General features: G+C 47.8%; 1 protein-coding gene across 3 annotated transcripts in view; it reads left to right on the top strand.

The window, feature by feature from the left end:
• The window catches only part of PITPNC1 (phosphatidylinositol transfer protein cytoplasmic 1), a 255,033-nt gene that overhangs the window by 134,177 nt on the left and 103,790 nt on the right, over window positions 1–17,066 (top strand). For all 3 annotated transcript variants that reach the window (XM_004749126.3, XM_004749128.3, XM_004749129.3), the window contains exons 3-4: window positions 6,808–6,896; window positions 7,846–7,853. In XM_004749126.3, coding sequence (XP_004749183.1) covers window positions 6,808–6,896; window positions 7,846–7,853 — 97 coding nt within the window. The remainder of the gene's footprint in view (window positions 1–6,807; window positions 6,897–7,845; window positions 7,854–17,066) is intronic.

Below are 17,066 nucleotides of genomic sequence, written 5' to 3'. Positions count from 1 at the left end.
CTTCCCATGAGCAGGGAGAGGGACTTCCAGACTATTTTCCAAAGCGGCTGCATTTTGCATTCCCTCCAGCAGTGTGTGAAGATTCCAGTCTCTCCACATGCTCCCTGACCCTTGCTATTGTCTGTCTTTTTGATTCTTGCCATCCTCGTGGGTGTGAAGTGGCATCTCGTTTTCGGTTGGTATTTCCCTCTTGACTAATGAGTGTGGAGCACTCTTGCGCGCATTGGCCGTTCCTGTGTTGTCTTTGGAGACATGTCTACTGGGATCTTTGCCCATTTTTGAAGTGGGCATCATGCCTTTCTAAAACACCACTCATCCTTTTGTTGCCTCCCCTCACGTCCCAGGGACCATGGGGATGCTCCGTGCTCAGGGCCTTCCTTCGGCATCTGAGACGCAGCTGGGTGCACAGGACATCTTGGCGGCTGCCTGATACGCTTGGAACGTCCCATCAGTTCTAAGACGTTCGTGCATTTGGTCGTTGTCCTTGGGCTCTTGATCCAGCTCAGTTAACCAAATAACTGGTATTTCTTGGCTTGTCTTCAAAAATCCCAGTTCCAACTGGCATCCAGGGAAAGGAGGCAAGGTACCGATCCATCTCTGGGATGGCGATTCTAAATAAAACCCGTCGCCCAGAATCGCGGGAGGATGGGCTGCTTCTGTCCCCTGGCGTTTTCTCTTCATCCTCAGCATCTCTCCCCATGCCTTCCCAGGAAGCTCGTGCGGGGGGAGGGAAGCAGGGGTGAGGGTGGAGGGGCATTGGAGAAAAGATGGAGCCTATTTTTAGGCTTGTTTTTCAGTCATGAAGTGTCATGTTCTTCCCCACGACGGCTGCTGGATTAATTAGGCTCTGCTGGCAGCTGCCACTCAGGGAGGGTTGCCAACTTCTAACGGTGATTCCGCCTAATGCCGGAATCGATTTCCGTGAAAAAGACAACATTTCTCCTGTCACGTGGCTCCTGCCTTCCAGGACCACCTCTCCTGGCCTCTGGGTCCCTGGGCAGGAGGGAGTCCAGGTTCTCTAAGCTCCGCATGGGGGTTTGGCTGGACAAGCCAAGCTCTGTGCCTGCATTTGGGTCCTTCTCTCACGTTTCCTCTTTCTCTTCTCCCAGATCTGCCAAGCAAGTTAATCTCTTTTCTTAGATCTTGCCCAGAGTAAAGAGCTCAGTGCCCAGAGCTTGTGTGGCATCAGGAGAGCCCACTGCCCAGGCCACAGGTCGCAGAGAAATTGTCAAAGATTCTGACCTCGAGAGCTTATTCCCTGGGTCTTTTGAAAGGATCTTACAGTCACTACTGAATATCCAGAGCCGGCTATTGTTCGTTCAGGAAATACCAATTGTTGCCTGCTGTGTACCGGGCACCGTTGTAGGTGCCGGGCATGCAGCAGTGCGCAGGACAGAGATCCCCGTCCTGGGGGAGCTTACCTTCTAGGGGGGAGGGACCATGCACAGGAGCCGTAATGTATACGAATATCAAATAGGTTAGAATATCTAGTCTTCCAGGGGCGCCTGGGTGGCTCAGTCAGTTAAGTGTCCAACTCTTGATTTCCGCTCAAGTCATGATCTCAGGGTTGTGAGATCCGGTCCCGTGTCTGGCTCCTTGCTGGGCGGGGAGTTTGCGGCCTCCTTAGTCCTCTTTCTCCCTTTTTCCTCTACCCCCCCCTTTCTCCCCTGTCCCCCCTCATGTGTGCTTTCTCTCTCTTTAAAAAAAAAAAAAGGAATATTTAGTCTTAGATATTCCGTGTGAATATGTATTTAATATGTAAATATTGAATATAATATTAAATACATGAAATGGATTAATTTACAGTATTTTATGTATTGGAGGAGTAGAGCATGTAAGGGACTTCTTCCCAGCGTACCTTTCAGTCTGTGCTATTCTGTTCTGTTCCCCTCTCAATCCTTAAGAACATGCCAGAAGTTCTTCTGCTGCCAGGATCCCTCCTTTCTGCTCCCTCATTCACCTTCTCCCATGGGGACTCGCAGGGACAGAATGTACACCTCGCGGCTGGATCTTACAGAGCCCAGAGCATCCAGTCAGGCACGAGCCACCTTGGTCCCGCCTTACTCCTGACCAACGCTGTTGACACATGTGGCCTGCCCCCTCCCTGGTGCTTCCCAGCATGTGAGCCGTGTTACCATCATGCTGTCCAAGCAGAGCCTTCCAAGAACCAACCCGGAGGAGGCCCTCCTTTCCTGGAAGCCAAATGCAGACCGCTCTTCTAAGTAGGGGGAGTAGGGTAGGGTCCAAGTTCAAGGAACTCCCCGCAGGCGAAGACCCAGGGGTCCTGCTTCTCACAGGTGATGCCTCTAGTCTGGAAATTCTGCCATGTAAGGAATGACATCAAGAGTTGAACTAGAAGAGCAGCCAGAAAAGCCATTAAGAATAGTAAGCAAATAAATCACAGCCACTGGAGAAGAAAAGTAAAAACCTCACAGGTCACTGGGTAGATACAATTGATTATCATCAAATAATCGTCAAATGCCAGGTGTGAAACCAAAGGTCAGAATATCCCCCATGGACCCGTGGAAAATGAGGTCTACTAAGAGGTAGCTTAGTCCTTTTTTAAAAGTCACGTTAAGTGAACTGACAGTATTTGAACAAAATCACAGCACAGACGGCGGCACCTTTCAGGGACCCCGCGGAGGAGAAAAGCCTGAGTGATGGGGGGCTCGGAGGGGCTGTCTTTCTGCTGGGAATGTTTTAAGTCCAAAAGATAATTGATTATAGTGCTGCATATCCTGCATGAGTTGGCGGATAGAATAGCTAAGATCAAGATGCTAGTGGAGACCATCATAATTCTGATCCCTGTTGAGAAAATGAAATTAGACTCCATTTAGACCACATTTGGCCTAATGATGTTCAGTACTTCCCAGGGCCAAAAAATATTCCCAAATGAGCATAAATTGCAGAGAGAGTTTAGATATCAGGGTGAATCTGGTGATAATCTGGATAGTAAAGTGCCAGAAGCTTCTAATGGAGGGATGGTTTAGGTTTCCGTTCCGGACGCTCTTTAGGGAGTCAGTAAACACTCTTAACCTGAGACCAGTTCAAATTCTGCCTGATGGGGCCTCCTTATCCAGGCCGGTTGTAATTGAGGGAGGCCTAGGGGACACGTGAGGAGGTTGCCGTGACTATATCCACCTACGTCCGGGGCCAGGTTTCCCAATCTTGGCACTGTTAGTATTTGGAATCAGATAATTCTTTGCTGCGAAGGGCGGCGGGGGGGGGGGGGGGCTTCCTGAGCATTGTAGGATCTTGAACAGCCTCTCCCCAATGGATGCCAGCAGCTTCCCTGCCCCTCTTCCACGACCTCATAGTGTGACAAACAAAAGTATTTCCAGACTTGCCCGTGTCCTCTCTTGGGGGCAGAACTCGGCCTCTGCCCCATTGAGAACCACTGCTCTAGGTTGACCAGCATCTGGGTTTGCCCAGGACTGAGGAATTTTTTTAACACATGGAGGGACTTTTCAGTGCTGCAGGTAGGACAGTCCCAAGGAGACAGGGGCGAGGTGGTCACCTGGCTGTGTCATTGACGTGTTCTCTGTCGTACTGAAGTTTCCAAAGTGAAAAACCTGACATTTTGAAACATCTGTCTCTGGGGGTACTGACAAAAGCTTTTGGGAAACTATCATTCCGCATCAGCACGTTTTCCAATTCTGTAGCCTTCGGAGTTCTGTCCACCTTTTTCCTCGGTGTCTGTAAAGCCTGAGCAGCGGTGACGAAGGCCATCGAGAGGTCTGGTCCCGGGCAGTGGACCAAGAGGACGTGATTCACACGGGGCCGCCATTCTGGAAGAGAGATTCTTGTCTGACACCTGGTAGTGAGTTTGAGTGACAGACTTCTCCTCAGAACTGTAGGCTGTGTGACAATATACATCATGAAAGTGACAGCAACAGTGGGGACTCATTTAATTCCATTTTCCTTTGCAGGCCTGATAAATCGTTGCCACAGGGAAAAATAAATTTTACTTCCTCAGACAAAAACGATTTGAATAATGGTGTGCTCTAGGCAGAGTGGGGCCTGAGAGAAAGTCTGTTCATGGGCTTGAATCGTGTCCTGGAACTTGTTGCCGACGCCTCCTGCTCCTGGCCTAGTGGATGGCTTATCCTGGGAGGGTCCCCTTCCCGGATACCCCCAGAAGAATCACATAAAATGGTTATCAGCCATCTTGACCGAATGGTGTGTGTTTTTTAGGGCGTCTCTTTGGAAAACGTAATTGATTGTGGGGCTGCATATCCTGTAAGGACTTGGGGGATTAGCCACGCAGAAGATTCTGGAGACGGGGGTCCTGACCGTGGACAAGCAGGAATAAAGTCTCAACATGAATGGAAAATTGCCACTGTTTCTCATCCTCCTTCCAGAAAATGCTTGTTGCCTAGGAATGTGGTTCTTCTGGGAGGCTTTTTAAGTGATAGAGGGAGTGGTTTCTTGAGGGAGGGGGCCTGGGCCCCCAGAGCTCTATGCAGGAGGAGCCTACTACATCTGCGGAGGGGTGCAGTGGAGGTGGGACCCATCCCCCAGTGTGGACCGTGGGGGATGGGTCCTGATGCCTGTAGGGAGACATCACACTTAATCTAAGCTAAGAGATGCAGAGCTTTCTTTGGGGGGAGATGCTGCAATTCTGGTTCAGTCCCCTAACAGCACAAGGGGCCCACTTGCCTGTGAGCTGAAGCCACGTCTTCCTACACTTCCCACGGCCCAACATCGCCCTGGGCTCGGGGGGCAGAAAGAAGGGAGCCCAGGAGAAGATGCTCTCATGGCCGTTTCCCGCAAGCAAGCCCCACGCGATCTTCCCACTCCAGATGTCAACCCTGGTTGCTGTCCAGCTCCAGCGACCGAAAGAATAAATCAAAGGGAAAAGCGATAAAAACCCCTTTCAGGAAACAGCACCTTCCTTTCGAGCCATGGGAGCACTAGGTCAACGAGCAGTTCCCGCCACCGAGGTGATTTTCCAGGGGTGAGATGTTCTGCCTTAGGGCCACAAGGATTGTTCTGTGGGTCATAAACCTGCTCCCTGCTCCATGGCCCGAGAGCCATGGCCTCGTCTGACACTCACCCTGCTTCCCGGGCGCTTCGAGTCCCCATTTGATTTAACCCTGATAAACGGCCCAGAGCTTTGAGTTAGGTCTGGCCAGCTGTTGGAAGCACAGATTTGTCTTTTTAAAAGCAGGTCCTGGACACTGTCAGAAGTAATAGAAACAATCCGAGAAGACGTACAAGATACACAGTCATTTTTCTGGCTCTGGTTCTCATTGAAGTTCCCTGTGCGAGACGGGTTAGGGAATTTGGGGTTCTAGTAGCGCGATGTCCCCGGTTCCTAGTGCTTGCGGCTGGGAACTCAGAAGTGCTCTGTGATGTGATTCATTGTGGACCAGCCGCCTCCAGGAGCCGAGCCTGCGTCGTCATCAGAGGGCCGCCTGGAGCGCTGCTAGGCCTCGGAGGCCCAGAGTCCGCTGCAGGCACTAAAAGAGGAAAGAAGTACCTTAGTAGCCTCCAGAAAGACACAACCCACCCCAGGCTTAGCGCTGGGGCGGGGGGGGGGGGGCCGTAAAATCATACAGGCATATTTAAAGAATCTATGATCCTATGTATTTAAACGTGTTAGGGAATTCTCTGGGCCTGTACTATGCTGTAGGGTTTGTCTCTGAAGGAAAACAGAACAAAAGGGAACAAGATTTCATTAGTCTTTAGTTTCCAGACCTGCACCCCTGGGGGTTTTCTTTGTTTTAAGAATCGGTTTTCTCCCACTGGCTGCCCAGGTTCCTGCTCTGCTGCCCCAGCAAATGCTCCCAAGGCTGGATGGGAGATGGGGGGTGGGATTGGAGAGTGTGGAGGGGTAGCTCAAGACCACACAGTGTGTCCTCTCTCAGCCCTGGACACCAGAAATCTGAAATCCTCTCGGGGACTCAGAGAGAGAGGCCGGCCGTGCCTGCGCTCCCCCATTCTGGGCTTGGGGAGTCTGCGGCATCCTTGGTGTTCCTTCGCAGAGTCTGACTCTGTCTTCTCGTGGCTTCCCCACCACCTCTGTGTGTCCCTGTCCCCAGATCTCCCTCTTTGCTCTCCCGGGAGGACACCAGTCCCTGGAGTGAAGGCCTACACCCTAAACCCAAGGGGATTCCCCCTTTAGTCCCTAATGACATCCTCACGAGTCCTGCTGCTCAAATAAGAGTAAATTCGCAGGTGCGGGGGTGGGGGGGGGACGACAGGGTAGGACATGGATAGATCTTTGATGAGGGGGACACAAGTCAACGGGCTGCAATCGTCAGGGGGCTAAATTTTGTTATTCTTCACATCTCTACAATTCTTACTGTCTGTGTCTTTAGATCATTTTTAACACCTCACTCTTGTGGATGGTTAAGCAGATGCCTGGTTCTACCCTTTGCCTCTGTCCCCCTCCGTATTGGGGCTTAAACATCGCGTCCTAGCACGTCTGCCATATGACTCCTAGGAGACCAAGGCCAGGCTGGCCAAATCCTCCCAGCAGGGCACCTGCCACGCGCTGAAAGCTCATGTCCTTGTAAATCAAATCAAAGAGGAAAAGCTAACAGTCTGTGGAAATCCCCTCCCCCAACCACCGGGCTGCTGTCACCTGCCTTCCCACATTTTACGAGCATATGAAAAATGCACAGAGAATGGTGAACCCTGGCGAAGACCAGGGGCTTCTGGAAGGGGTGACTTGTGGAGAGAGAGGCACCTAGGAGCGCCTCTGCTTTCTCTTTAACAGTTGATCCATGAGGCTCTAGGCAAAATTTTTTCTAATGGTGTTTTTTTTTTTTTTTCCCTCTTTCTCTCTTTCTTTCCTCTTAGCAAACTGCCTAGCTGGGCTAGAGCTGTTGTTCCCAAAATCTTTTATGTTACAGAAAAGGCTTGGAATTATTATCCCTACACAATCACAGGTAAGTCCTTTTTATAACTTGTGTGTCACATGTAGCCGTAGGACCTCGGGGTAGCCAGATTTCACTGATTTAGGATTTATTATCCAAGTAGGGACTTGGGAGAGCCCTGTTGTATGTGCCCATCACCCTTTTCCTTCATCCTTTTAGGGCGATGCTCTTCCTAGCAGGCAGGAATTAAGATAAACCATTCCACCTTCCTTTTTAAAGGGATTGTGGTAAATAGCTTACAAAGAAGGAAGATGAAACTCCTCTGAGTGATAATGTGAAACAAGTTGTTTATTTTGATTTGACAGCCCCTCCCCCCCAAGAGCCCCACCCCTACTCCCCCAAACCTTGACTTATAATTTATGTAAAATGTTTTATTGGGCCTCTCTGCCCCGAACTCCTTCCTTTGCGTTGGGATAATCTGATCATTTTTAGTTCACCTCCCCTCTCACATGTAATAGGATGGTGATAAACTCCTCGTTGATACTGATCTAGAAACTTGGGCCCCCAAATCTAGAAGGTTTGGTTTTTGCCCTCAAACATGAAAATTCAAGATTGCACTTGAATGTCATCATAACAAGCTCTTCTTACTGGTTATCAAAGCTGCTTTTCCACTTAAAAGATTTCCTTTGTGGTTAATGAAATGCTCCAGTGGAATTATTAGTCTTTAATTTTGCCTTTATAATGCCAACTCTTTGGTTTTTAATTACCCGCAAACCTATAGGCTAATTGAATCTTGTCTACAGTCCTTGTCTGCCCAACCACAGAAGTATCTGCTGAAAAGGTTTCAAGAGCAGATATTTATGAAAGTTCAGTTTTTGGAATATTTCCTTCACATATTTATAACATAATTCACCAGTATTTGTTAGCTCTGTGGTTTGATACTGTACATAAGCATGATCTAAATCATCATTTTGTCTCTTTTTTTCTTTTCTCTCCTGTCCACATGAACATCTGGGACCAGAATACACAGTAAGTCTCATTTAATCATTTTTAAATGTTCCGTGAAAGATGAGTGGAGTAATTGGAACTTCCCGGATACTTCTCATTTTATCCGTGTAATAAAAAAAAAAAAAAATAGAGGAATAACTCAGAATCAGAAATATTTAAATGTAGGCCATAACATAGTTATATATAATGCACTCACTGGCGTGTTCTCATTTGTTCAAGACTATGAATGTTAATTTAAAATGCCTTGATAGTCACTTTACATAATTAACTTTTGCTTGTATTTTTAAATAGCTTGACTGCTCTACTTGTGGTGGTTTACTGTAATAGAACAGTTTCTAGAAACATGGTTTTATTAAAGTGATGATAGTAGCTCCTGATGGAAGGCAGAGCTTAGGCCTATAGGCTGTGACCTGATCATTTATCAGAGAGCCTTGTGACTAGAAAGATGTTCATTCAGATCTTTTAAAAAATTTTTTTTTAATTTAAATAATCTCTACACCCTGTGTGGGGCTCAGACTCACAAACCCAGGATCAAGCATTGCATGCTGTGTTGACTGAGCTAGTCAGACGCCCCTCATTGAGATTATTTTCCTCTGAGCTCTGGATTGGGAAGTCTTGGTGACGTGATAAAAATCATTTAATTTCTTCCTGTCCTAAGGACCTCTAGAGTCAATACTTAACACTAGAAAAAGGGATCCCAGAGTAGCATTGCGTTGTAGTATTTTGATGTGGATCGTTTTCCTCAATGGCGACCAGGTCAAGTTGTCATAACAAGAAAATGGTTAACTGAGCTGTAATGGGAGTTGAGTTTTTGGTCTTAATCAGACCAGCCAAAGGGAAGAGAGGTGGTGAGAGAGAAAGGGAGGAAAGTGATGTGTTGTGTCCTTGGCATGAATCTGGCGCCCTGCACCTAGTAGGTGCTCAATAAAGAGTTCTTGAATGGCAGAAGGAATGCCTGAGGCTAAGACAGATCATCTCAACAGAAGGGTCACTGGCTTTGGAGTCAGATAGGACTGAGTGTCCTCTGGTTCTAGCTCTTACTGCCCAAAGTTCTTAAGCAAGAACTTTGGGCAATACCACCTCCTCCACACCCATTGCCAGCTCTTGAACTCATGCTAGTGCGTGACCACGTTCTCACCTGTCCTTTGCAAAATGAGGGAAATAGGAATAGTATCCCAAGTTGTGCATGAAACTAAATTTATTTCACTTAAAGTTTCCTTTAAGGAGAATAAATTACCTCCCTCATTTGTGGGTATTAAAACGTCTTTTCTTTTATAAAATGAGAGGAATATATATATAGCATTTTCTTCCCAATGTCCATAACTTTGAAAAAAAAAAAAAAGGCAATTTTATGGCAAAATAACCCCTGAGGTACACAACTACTAGCGTGTTACCTGTCTATGTCAGGCAACACCATCCCCAGTTCTGTGGCTTCTAGTAATTGCACAGTGTCTACAATGAACACGTTGGTATCTTTTGAATCTTGTTTCTATTAGCAGTTGTGCAAATTACCTCCCCGTAAACCTCTACTTCATCATCTGTAAGTGGGGAAGTGTAGTAACTATCTCATAAGGGTGACGTGAAGATTATATAAGTAATCTACGTGAAATCTTAGCCTCGTCCTTGGTGCATGGTAAATGCTCAGTAAACGTTCATTGTGATTATTTATTGTGCAATGCTGGAAGCTTCCGTCATTACATTGGGAGTTCTGTGGGCAAATAAATGGGAATATATCTTGGTGTCCTTCAATGCAGACTGGGCTCCAGTTATTAGAGTGGATGGCACTAATTATCTAGGATATGATTTGATTTGATTGATATCCGATGTTATCGCCAGTTCCTGCTTCTCTGAAAGCAGGAGTTTTTGTTTGAAATGTAATCAGTAGTTACAGGGACAAGAGAATTCACGGCCCTACAACTATGCAAAGGTGGTTGTTTGCCCGATGAGGCTCAGAATTAGGTCACCTTGACTTGATCCAAGACGGGTGGCACTTATTCCCCATAAGCCAGTGACGGTACCATGGAACGTGGGGGTGATTAACAGAGAAATGAAGTCTGAACAATGTTTGACGTTATGTTCATTTTTTTAAGAATATGTATTACAGTACTGACATTCTGAAAACCAAAAGAAAGCCCTAGCTCCTGACAAAGCCATCCCCACCGGGACGCCCCTCCCAAGGCAGCCCTCCTGTGGGAGGCTTTCTGGCCTGCCTCTGTTACCCTGAGCTTGGTCTCCTGTGCCCATCTCTGTGCAGGCGATGAGGGGTTTCTCAGGGGCCATGGCCTCTCCTCCTGTCTAGCCTCTGCCCCACAGGACTCCTGGAGTTCTAATCATACCACTTGGGACTTTTTAATTTCTGTTTGAGAAAACGTTGGGACAGAACATAAAGAAGTTAGCTATGGTAGTATTGTCTCGTGCTCACCCCTTCTGTTGGACTCCCAAGGATTCCTCGGTCTCTTCTAGGTCCTTATTCTTCCTGTTTTTGTGTTTTGTCAGTTCCTCCCTAATGCAGTCCCGGGGTCGTGGACTACTTGGAGGAAACAAAGTGCCGCCCGATGACAGGAGTCCATTTTCTCCCAGTTCTGGAAGCTTGGAAGTCTGAGTCTGTCATTGGCGGGGCCGTGCTCCCCCTGGAGCCTGTAGGGGCAGGAAAGCTTTGCCTCTTCCAGGCTTCTGGTGGCCCTCGGTGTTTGTCACTGCGTCACTGTAATCTCTGTCCTCACAGGGCGTACTCCTTGCCGGGTCTCTTACAGGGACATCAGTCCTATCAGATTAAGGACGTTCCCGACTCCAGTATGGCCTCATCTTAATGTAAACAATTCCACCTGCAGCAACCTTAGTTCCAAATCACATCACATTCTGAGGAACCGGGGTTAGGACTTCAATGTCTATCTGGACATTGGGGGAGGTGGGGGAGGGGCACACACCGAATCCAACCCATACCATTGTCCTTCAGTTTTAGGTTGACAGCCATTTCTTAAGCACAGACCGTATAACACATCCTGGGAGTAGGTTGCCTTGAGTTAACAACCCCTGCCCTTTGGGGAGTCACAGTCTTGTGCGACACAGGTAGACACTCCAGTGGCAGCTACCAGCGAGGCATAAGGTTTTCTGGAGACAAGACGGGACAGGCCATCATCATTCAGCCCAGATGGCGGGCTGGCTCCAGACCTGCCCACAGAGCTGGATGAGCTCTGAGTGGGGCTGACAGCAGAAATCCATAGCAGTGGGCAGAATGCATGGCCCTGGGGCCTCCAGCCAGACAAGCAATTGCAATGTGACAAGAAGGGCCCTGGTGTCTGGACCGCGGCCCTGAGCTTCTAGGTCTCAGGAAGGTGTCCCCGTAAGATTGGGACACAGGTGTCTTTCACAGGTAACTTGGTGATGAGATTCGGGAGTAATAAAGTTGCCAGCTTTAGCAAGTAAAAATACCGAACATCCTGTTAAACTTGAATTTTCAGACTGATAGCAGATAGTTTTTCAGAGTTCCCAAATATTGTACAGAATGTACTTCTATTGAAAGATTATTCATTTTCTGATTTTTTTCCTGGCAGCCCTTGGGGAGGAGGAGTAGCGGGGGTGGGGGCAGAACTGGTCTCAGAGAGTCAAGTACAACAATCAGGGTTTTATTTATTTATTAATTTGACAGATCACAAGTAGGCAGAGAGGTAGGGGAAGAGGCAGTGGGGGGGAAGCAGGCTCCCCGCTGAGCAGAGAGCCTGATTCAGGGCTCGATCCCAGGACCCTGGGATCATGACCTGGCCGAAGGTAGAGGCTTTAACCCACTGAGCCACCCAGGCGCCCCAACAAGCAGGGTTTAAGAACAGGGGCACATTGCTGGGCCAAAGAGAAGGGAAGAGAGGGAGTTGTATAACCGGGAACTTGTCCTGACATGAACGTGCCGTGTTCTCACTGAGGCGAATCCAATGACCTGTCAGGACAGCACGCGTACTTCCTGCCCCAGATGGGTTTGGCTCAGGGAGTGAAGTAGACTAAAGAGGGCGGAGCTGGGGAAGATTCCCTGAGAGCAGATGAATTCCTAACTGTCCGTATGAATTCCTAACTGTCAGTATTTCCGGAAAGATCTGTGCTAAGGGCTGTGGAGGAAGCCCAGAGTGTTGTAGAGAAGAGACTGAAATTCTCCCTAGAAGAACTAGGGAAGATTTCCTGGAGAAGATGGAATTTGAGCGGGACCTGAGGGTTAGAACTGCAGACACCTGCTGTGTCTTCATTCGGGCTGTAACATAAAAGACCATGCACAGGGTTGGCTTAAACAACAGACATTGACTTCTCACAGCTCTGGAGGTGGGGAAGTCCAAGTTCAAGGATATCCTCTGATTAGGTTCCTGGAGAAAGCCTTCCTCCTTCTGTGTCCTTCTAGAACTAGGAGAAACAGAAACTCTTTGGTGTCTTCTCCTAAAGGCACTCATCCCGTTCTGAGGGCTCCACCCTTGGGCCGGCATCTAAACCCACTCAACCCCCCAAGGCCCCACCTCCCAAGACCTTCCCATTGGGGGGTGGGGCTTCAAGGGCTCTATATGGGGTGAGGACACAGGTTCGTCCGGAGCCTGCTTTCTCCAGGCCAAGTGGGCCAGTGCTGTAGCTGGATCCTGGACCCTGCAAGCTCAAGTCCTGGTGGCTTTGAATGTCAAGCAAGTAAGGTGTGTGTTTCATTCTCCATAAGGAAGCAACATTGTTCCCAGCTAGTTCACTTTGATTTTCCATCCTAAACATAGCACAGTTTTTCTTTCTGCCTTCGCAATGCCTGGGAGTCTGGGTTGGTCCCTCAAGTTACAGGGGCTCTCCGTCAGGCCTTCAGGGGTCACTCTGAAGCCGCCCCCCCTTCCCTTGCATTGGACTCGGCCAAGTTCTCACGCTCTCTACCCACGACAGCTTGGGTGGAAGAGCCCACTCTTCTCTCTAACTACAGGGTCGGCTCCCTGGATTTATGACAGATGCTTTCAGTGGTCTTCCTCTTTTTTCCCCCTGTTTGAAATGCTTTTCCGTTGCCCTCTGTCTACCCCCAGTCCTTTAATACGAAAGACCTCTTCTTGATGTCATTTCAAGCCTGTATTTCCTGTCTGTGCCCAAAGTTTTGCCCAAAGCAAAACTTCTCCAGTGCCTGACTCTCCACTGGGGTCACCACACCCTTGGCCACCCTTCAGGGAGGCAGAGGGCTTCTCAAGACTCTAGACAGCTGTCTCTTGTCACAGGATTAGCCCAGAGCAGTGTTCGTCTATTCCTAGGATCCCCTTGGTCTTAGATGTGACTGTCCAGCCTATTACTGAGAACTCATGTCATGATTGTGACAAAACCCAGACAACAGAACTTTCTGTTTACGGTCATCGAGGGCTTTAACATGATCACAGTTACCAGAACGTAAAAGCTTTTTCATCACTGCGTATGACTGTGTGGTTCGAATTATGTGGAAATGCCATTTGCCCAGGAAGTGGAAAAAATATCTTTAGCTTGACTGTAGGAAAAAAAAAAGTCTTAATTACAGAGTCAACAAAGAATCACACGATGACAGTTTTCCAGAGGACAGACTACCTCGCCAGTTCTTCAAAACCTGCCGGTTCTTCTGTTTGTAAAGTCACAAAGGAAGGTGCCCGAAGAGGCTGGCTGCCTTCCAGAATCACTAATTTTGTTTTTCTGGAGCTAAAAAAAGGCAACACCAGATTAGGGACACAGCTCAAGAGCATCAGCTCAGCCTTGGGAGTGATAAAGGGGAAAAAACGTTTTTTTCTTATTTGTAAGAGTTTGGAAACAAGTTATCAGAAGTTGATGGCAGTGACCTAGATATACGGTTCCTCTGTTATATTTGGGGGCCGTGACCATCCCACTCCCACTCCACCAAAATATTCTTTCTTTTTTTCTTTTTTTTTTTAAAGTCCTCTCTACACCCGGTGTGGGGCTTGAACTCACAGCGCCGAGATCCAGAATCACATGTGCTACCCACTGAACCAGCCAGCCCCTCCATCAAAATATCTTTTAATAAGAATCGCAGAAGGAACAATGACAAAGGGGAAGCACCTTTGTGTTCATGAGAATAGCTGCAGTTACCCAGGGAGCAGAGGTAGTCATGGGCTGTCCCGTGTTCCCCGACAGTATAATTATTTTGTTGAAAGAGGCAGAGAAGACGATGGTAACAGAGCAGGGAGAGGGAGAGGGCTCTTGTCTGAGTACCTCGAATGGTGCTGAGCCACCGGGACAGATGGGGTTGTTCAGGGTCGGTTCAGCCCGGCCAGGGAAAAGAATCAAGCCTGCTCACCATTGAGAATGTCTCATCAGCCAGGGTGAACTCGGGTCATCTTCCCAGGAGTGGCAACAGGGACATTGAGGTATATTTCTGAAAGCAACTGATGGTTCTGGATAGGAATGTCACTTGAAATCGGGGCCTCATCAGGTCCCCGATAATGGAAAGAGCTGGGTGCTGTGTGGGCAGACATTGACCTCCGTGCCTGTCCAGCTTTCTTGGGATCCCCTTCCTCACCTTCCACTGAGTCCTAGCCAAGGTTAGTAGAAGCCACTGAATTGCATAACAAGGAAAAGGTGCAAGTACAGAGAAAATACACTCATACCCAAACTCGAGGATTGATCTTGTTTCAATGGAAATCAGAGAGGACAATGGAGCCATCTCAACTACTTATGCAAGCTCAGGGAAGGATGGTCCCCAAGTATTCCTTCTTTGGAGTCCTGGAGACAGGGGTAGGGATCTGAGTTAGGTAGGAAATGACTTCTATCTCTGCATCACAATCAGCCCTGAATATCCAGGGCAGAACATAATTGTGGGTGGTAGGTGGTGGGCAGGGCAGTGCCCTTTAGAAATGAGGCCATGTGAACTGGGACCTGGTAGGGACCAGGTCAAAGAAACAGTCTTCTTGTTGGGGGTGTGCTGAGGAGCAAGGCAGCAATTAGCCATAGGCCAGAGGAGCAAGGCAGCAATTAGCCACAGGCCACAGGCCCTCCCAGAGAAAGATAGTTGAAGTCAGAGGAGACTGAGGTCATGGTGATGAAGTTCTAGAACCTAGGTGAGGTCTGCTCCCTCATCAATGGCATTAGGCTGGCGTCATAAATAAAGTCAGAATTGCCAAGTTTAGAAAATCTTCACGGGTCAAGCGACTTTAGATGGAGACAGTCTAAAATCATTTATACCTACCATTAAATGGTACATAGCCAGTTAAACAGGAAGCACTGGGTTATGCAGAGCTACACAGATTTTTGTTATTGCAGGACTTCTCAGAGCCTTTACGATTTTGCCATACACCGTGAACATTCAAAAAGGGAGCAGCAGCACTTCCCACACTTACTTGTCCTTGGGACCCTGGTTTTTGCAAGGACAGCCTTCTAAAACTTAGGGGAATACCAGAAGCTTCTCTCCGGGTTAGAGCCATTATGCACCCACAAAATAGGTCAGTGGGTCAGTTCTATTTCGGGAAATGTCATTTGCTGTAAAATTTCAGTGGGTTAATACATTGCATAATGATTACTCTTACTTAAATTCCATTGGTTTGAAGGGCTCCCAACAGTCATAACCTGTAAATGTCTTTTCAAAGTCAGTGCTGTGAGCCCACACGGCAAAGATAGCCATCTACCGAGATGACAGTGAAATCATGCATCAGATTTGTTTCCATTTAGGAAATGAACTGGTCGGCTGGGGGGACCAGTTGCAAAGCAGCTTATTCACAGGTGTGCCATAGTTCTTGTGCGGGACTAGAACTTGTCTTCTCATCCCAGCAACCCAGTCTGTAGGTGCCTGTAAAGCGAGAGGCCTGGAAGGAGCAGGGTTCTCCGTCTGCTGTGTCCCTTTTACATTTCCTCTAGCTGTTCCCAGGCTCGTCTTTGTACTTCAAAGAGAATTAATTCAGCCATCTTGCGGGGAGAGGGCAGGAGATGGAATGGGTTTCACCACCATAACATTAGCATTTGGAAATTGTCTGCATTTTTTTAAAACATCACCCTGAATGACTTTACAGAGGGCAGCCGTCAGAGGGGGAAAAAAAATACTTGTTTAATGGAACCTTCCTTTCTTTGTTTTCTGTTTAGCATTTACAGCACTGAACATTGGTTTTCTCTCCTTCAGTTCATTAATACCTTTGAAATCATGTTCCGTTTACGTTGGGGAGATAAGAATAATACAACCACACAGATTTTGTGGGGCAGATTCCATTCTGTAAAAATACCAGAAATTGCCTATAACTATGGGTGTAATGAAATAGTAAATTTCAGTGATGAAGTAAAATCGCTGCAAAATTGCCCCCGTGTGCTTGACCTTGTCATCTCTGTGATGGTCTGAACTATGTGTTAACGACAAGGATGTAACGGTCTTTCCAGCTCAGAATTTTAACATTGCTCTTATCTTTAAGGGTGGGTTTTTGTTTGTTTGTTTGTTTGTTTTTTTAATGTATTTTTAGGGGAACCTGGGTGGCTTAGTTGTTTAGCGTCTACCTTGGGCTCAGGTCATGATCCCAGGGTCCTGGGATCAAGCCCCACATCAGGGTCCCTGCTCCGCAGGAAGCCTGCTTCTCGCTCTCCCATCCCCCTGCTTGTGTTCCCTCTCTCGCTGTCTCTCTCTCTTTCTCTCTGTCAAAGACATAAATACAATCTTTAAAAAAAAAAAATAGAAAGTAAATGTATTTTTAGATAAGGAATTTGCCCAGTTTGGTTCAGAGGGGTGCTGCTGGCAGTTTTTAACTGAGAAGGCTTGTAATCTGACAATTTCCTACCCGGTTCTTTGCCGGCCTGTATATTTGGGGCATCCTTCTGATGCATTCCCCTCTCTGTTATTTAACATGTGATTCTTTTTCATTTGATGCGCTCTGCCTGTCTCTTTAAATCCCTGCCCTGCCTTCACTCTGCGGTGGCTATTAGTATTCACAGGCACCCTCTGCTTGTTTATCCTTGAAAGGTCCAGCTTTAGATTGCAGGAGCCCGAATGTAGTTTCCCCGCTCAGTGTTCAGAGAGGCACCAGCCGCAAACCATGCCCCATTGAGAAAACATATTTTCATTCATGTCTTTGTTGCCTCTCCTTCCTGGCCTTGCTTCTCCTGTGAGACGCTGTTACTCAGCTTGTCAGAGGACGGAAGAGGCTCCAGCAATGAATGAACTAATGAATGAACAGAGCCTCAGTGTAGGGCGCAGGCTGCCGGGGAGCCTGGGAGAGGCTGACATTCATTTCCTCGGTGTGGGCTGGGACGCAGGCACACGTTTTCCTGCTGCGTCTCCAGGCTCCG

The sequence above is a fragment of the Mustela putorius genome, unplaced genomic scaffold, assembly GCF_011764305.1.
Source record: "Mustela putorius furo isolate JIRA1106 unplaced genomic scaffold, ASM1176430v1.1 tig00000487_pilon_pilon_pilon, whole genome shotgun sequence".
In the NCBI taxonomy this organism is placed as follows: Eukaryota; Metazoa; Chordata; class Mammalia; order Carnivora; family Mustelidae; genus Mustela; species Mustela putorius.
This window is presented reverse-complemented; position numbering and strand designations above follow the sequence as displayed.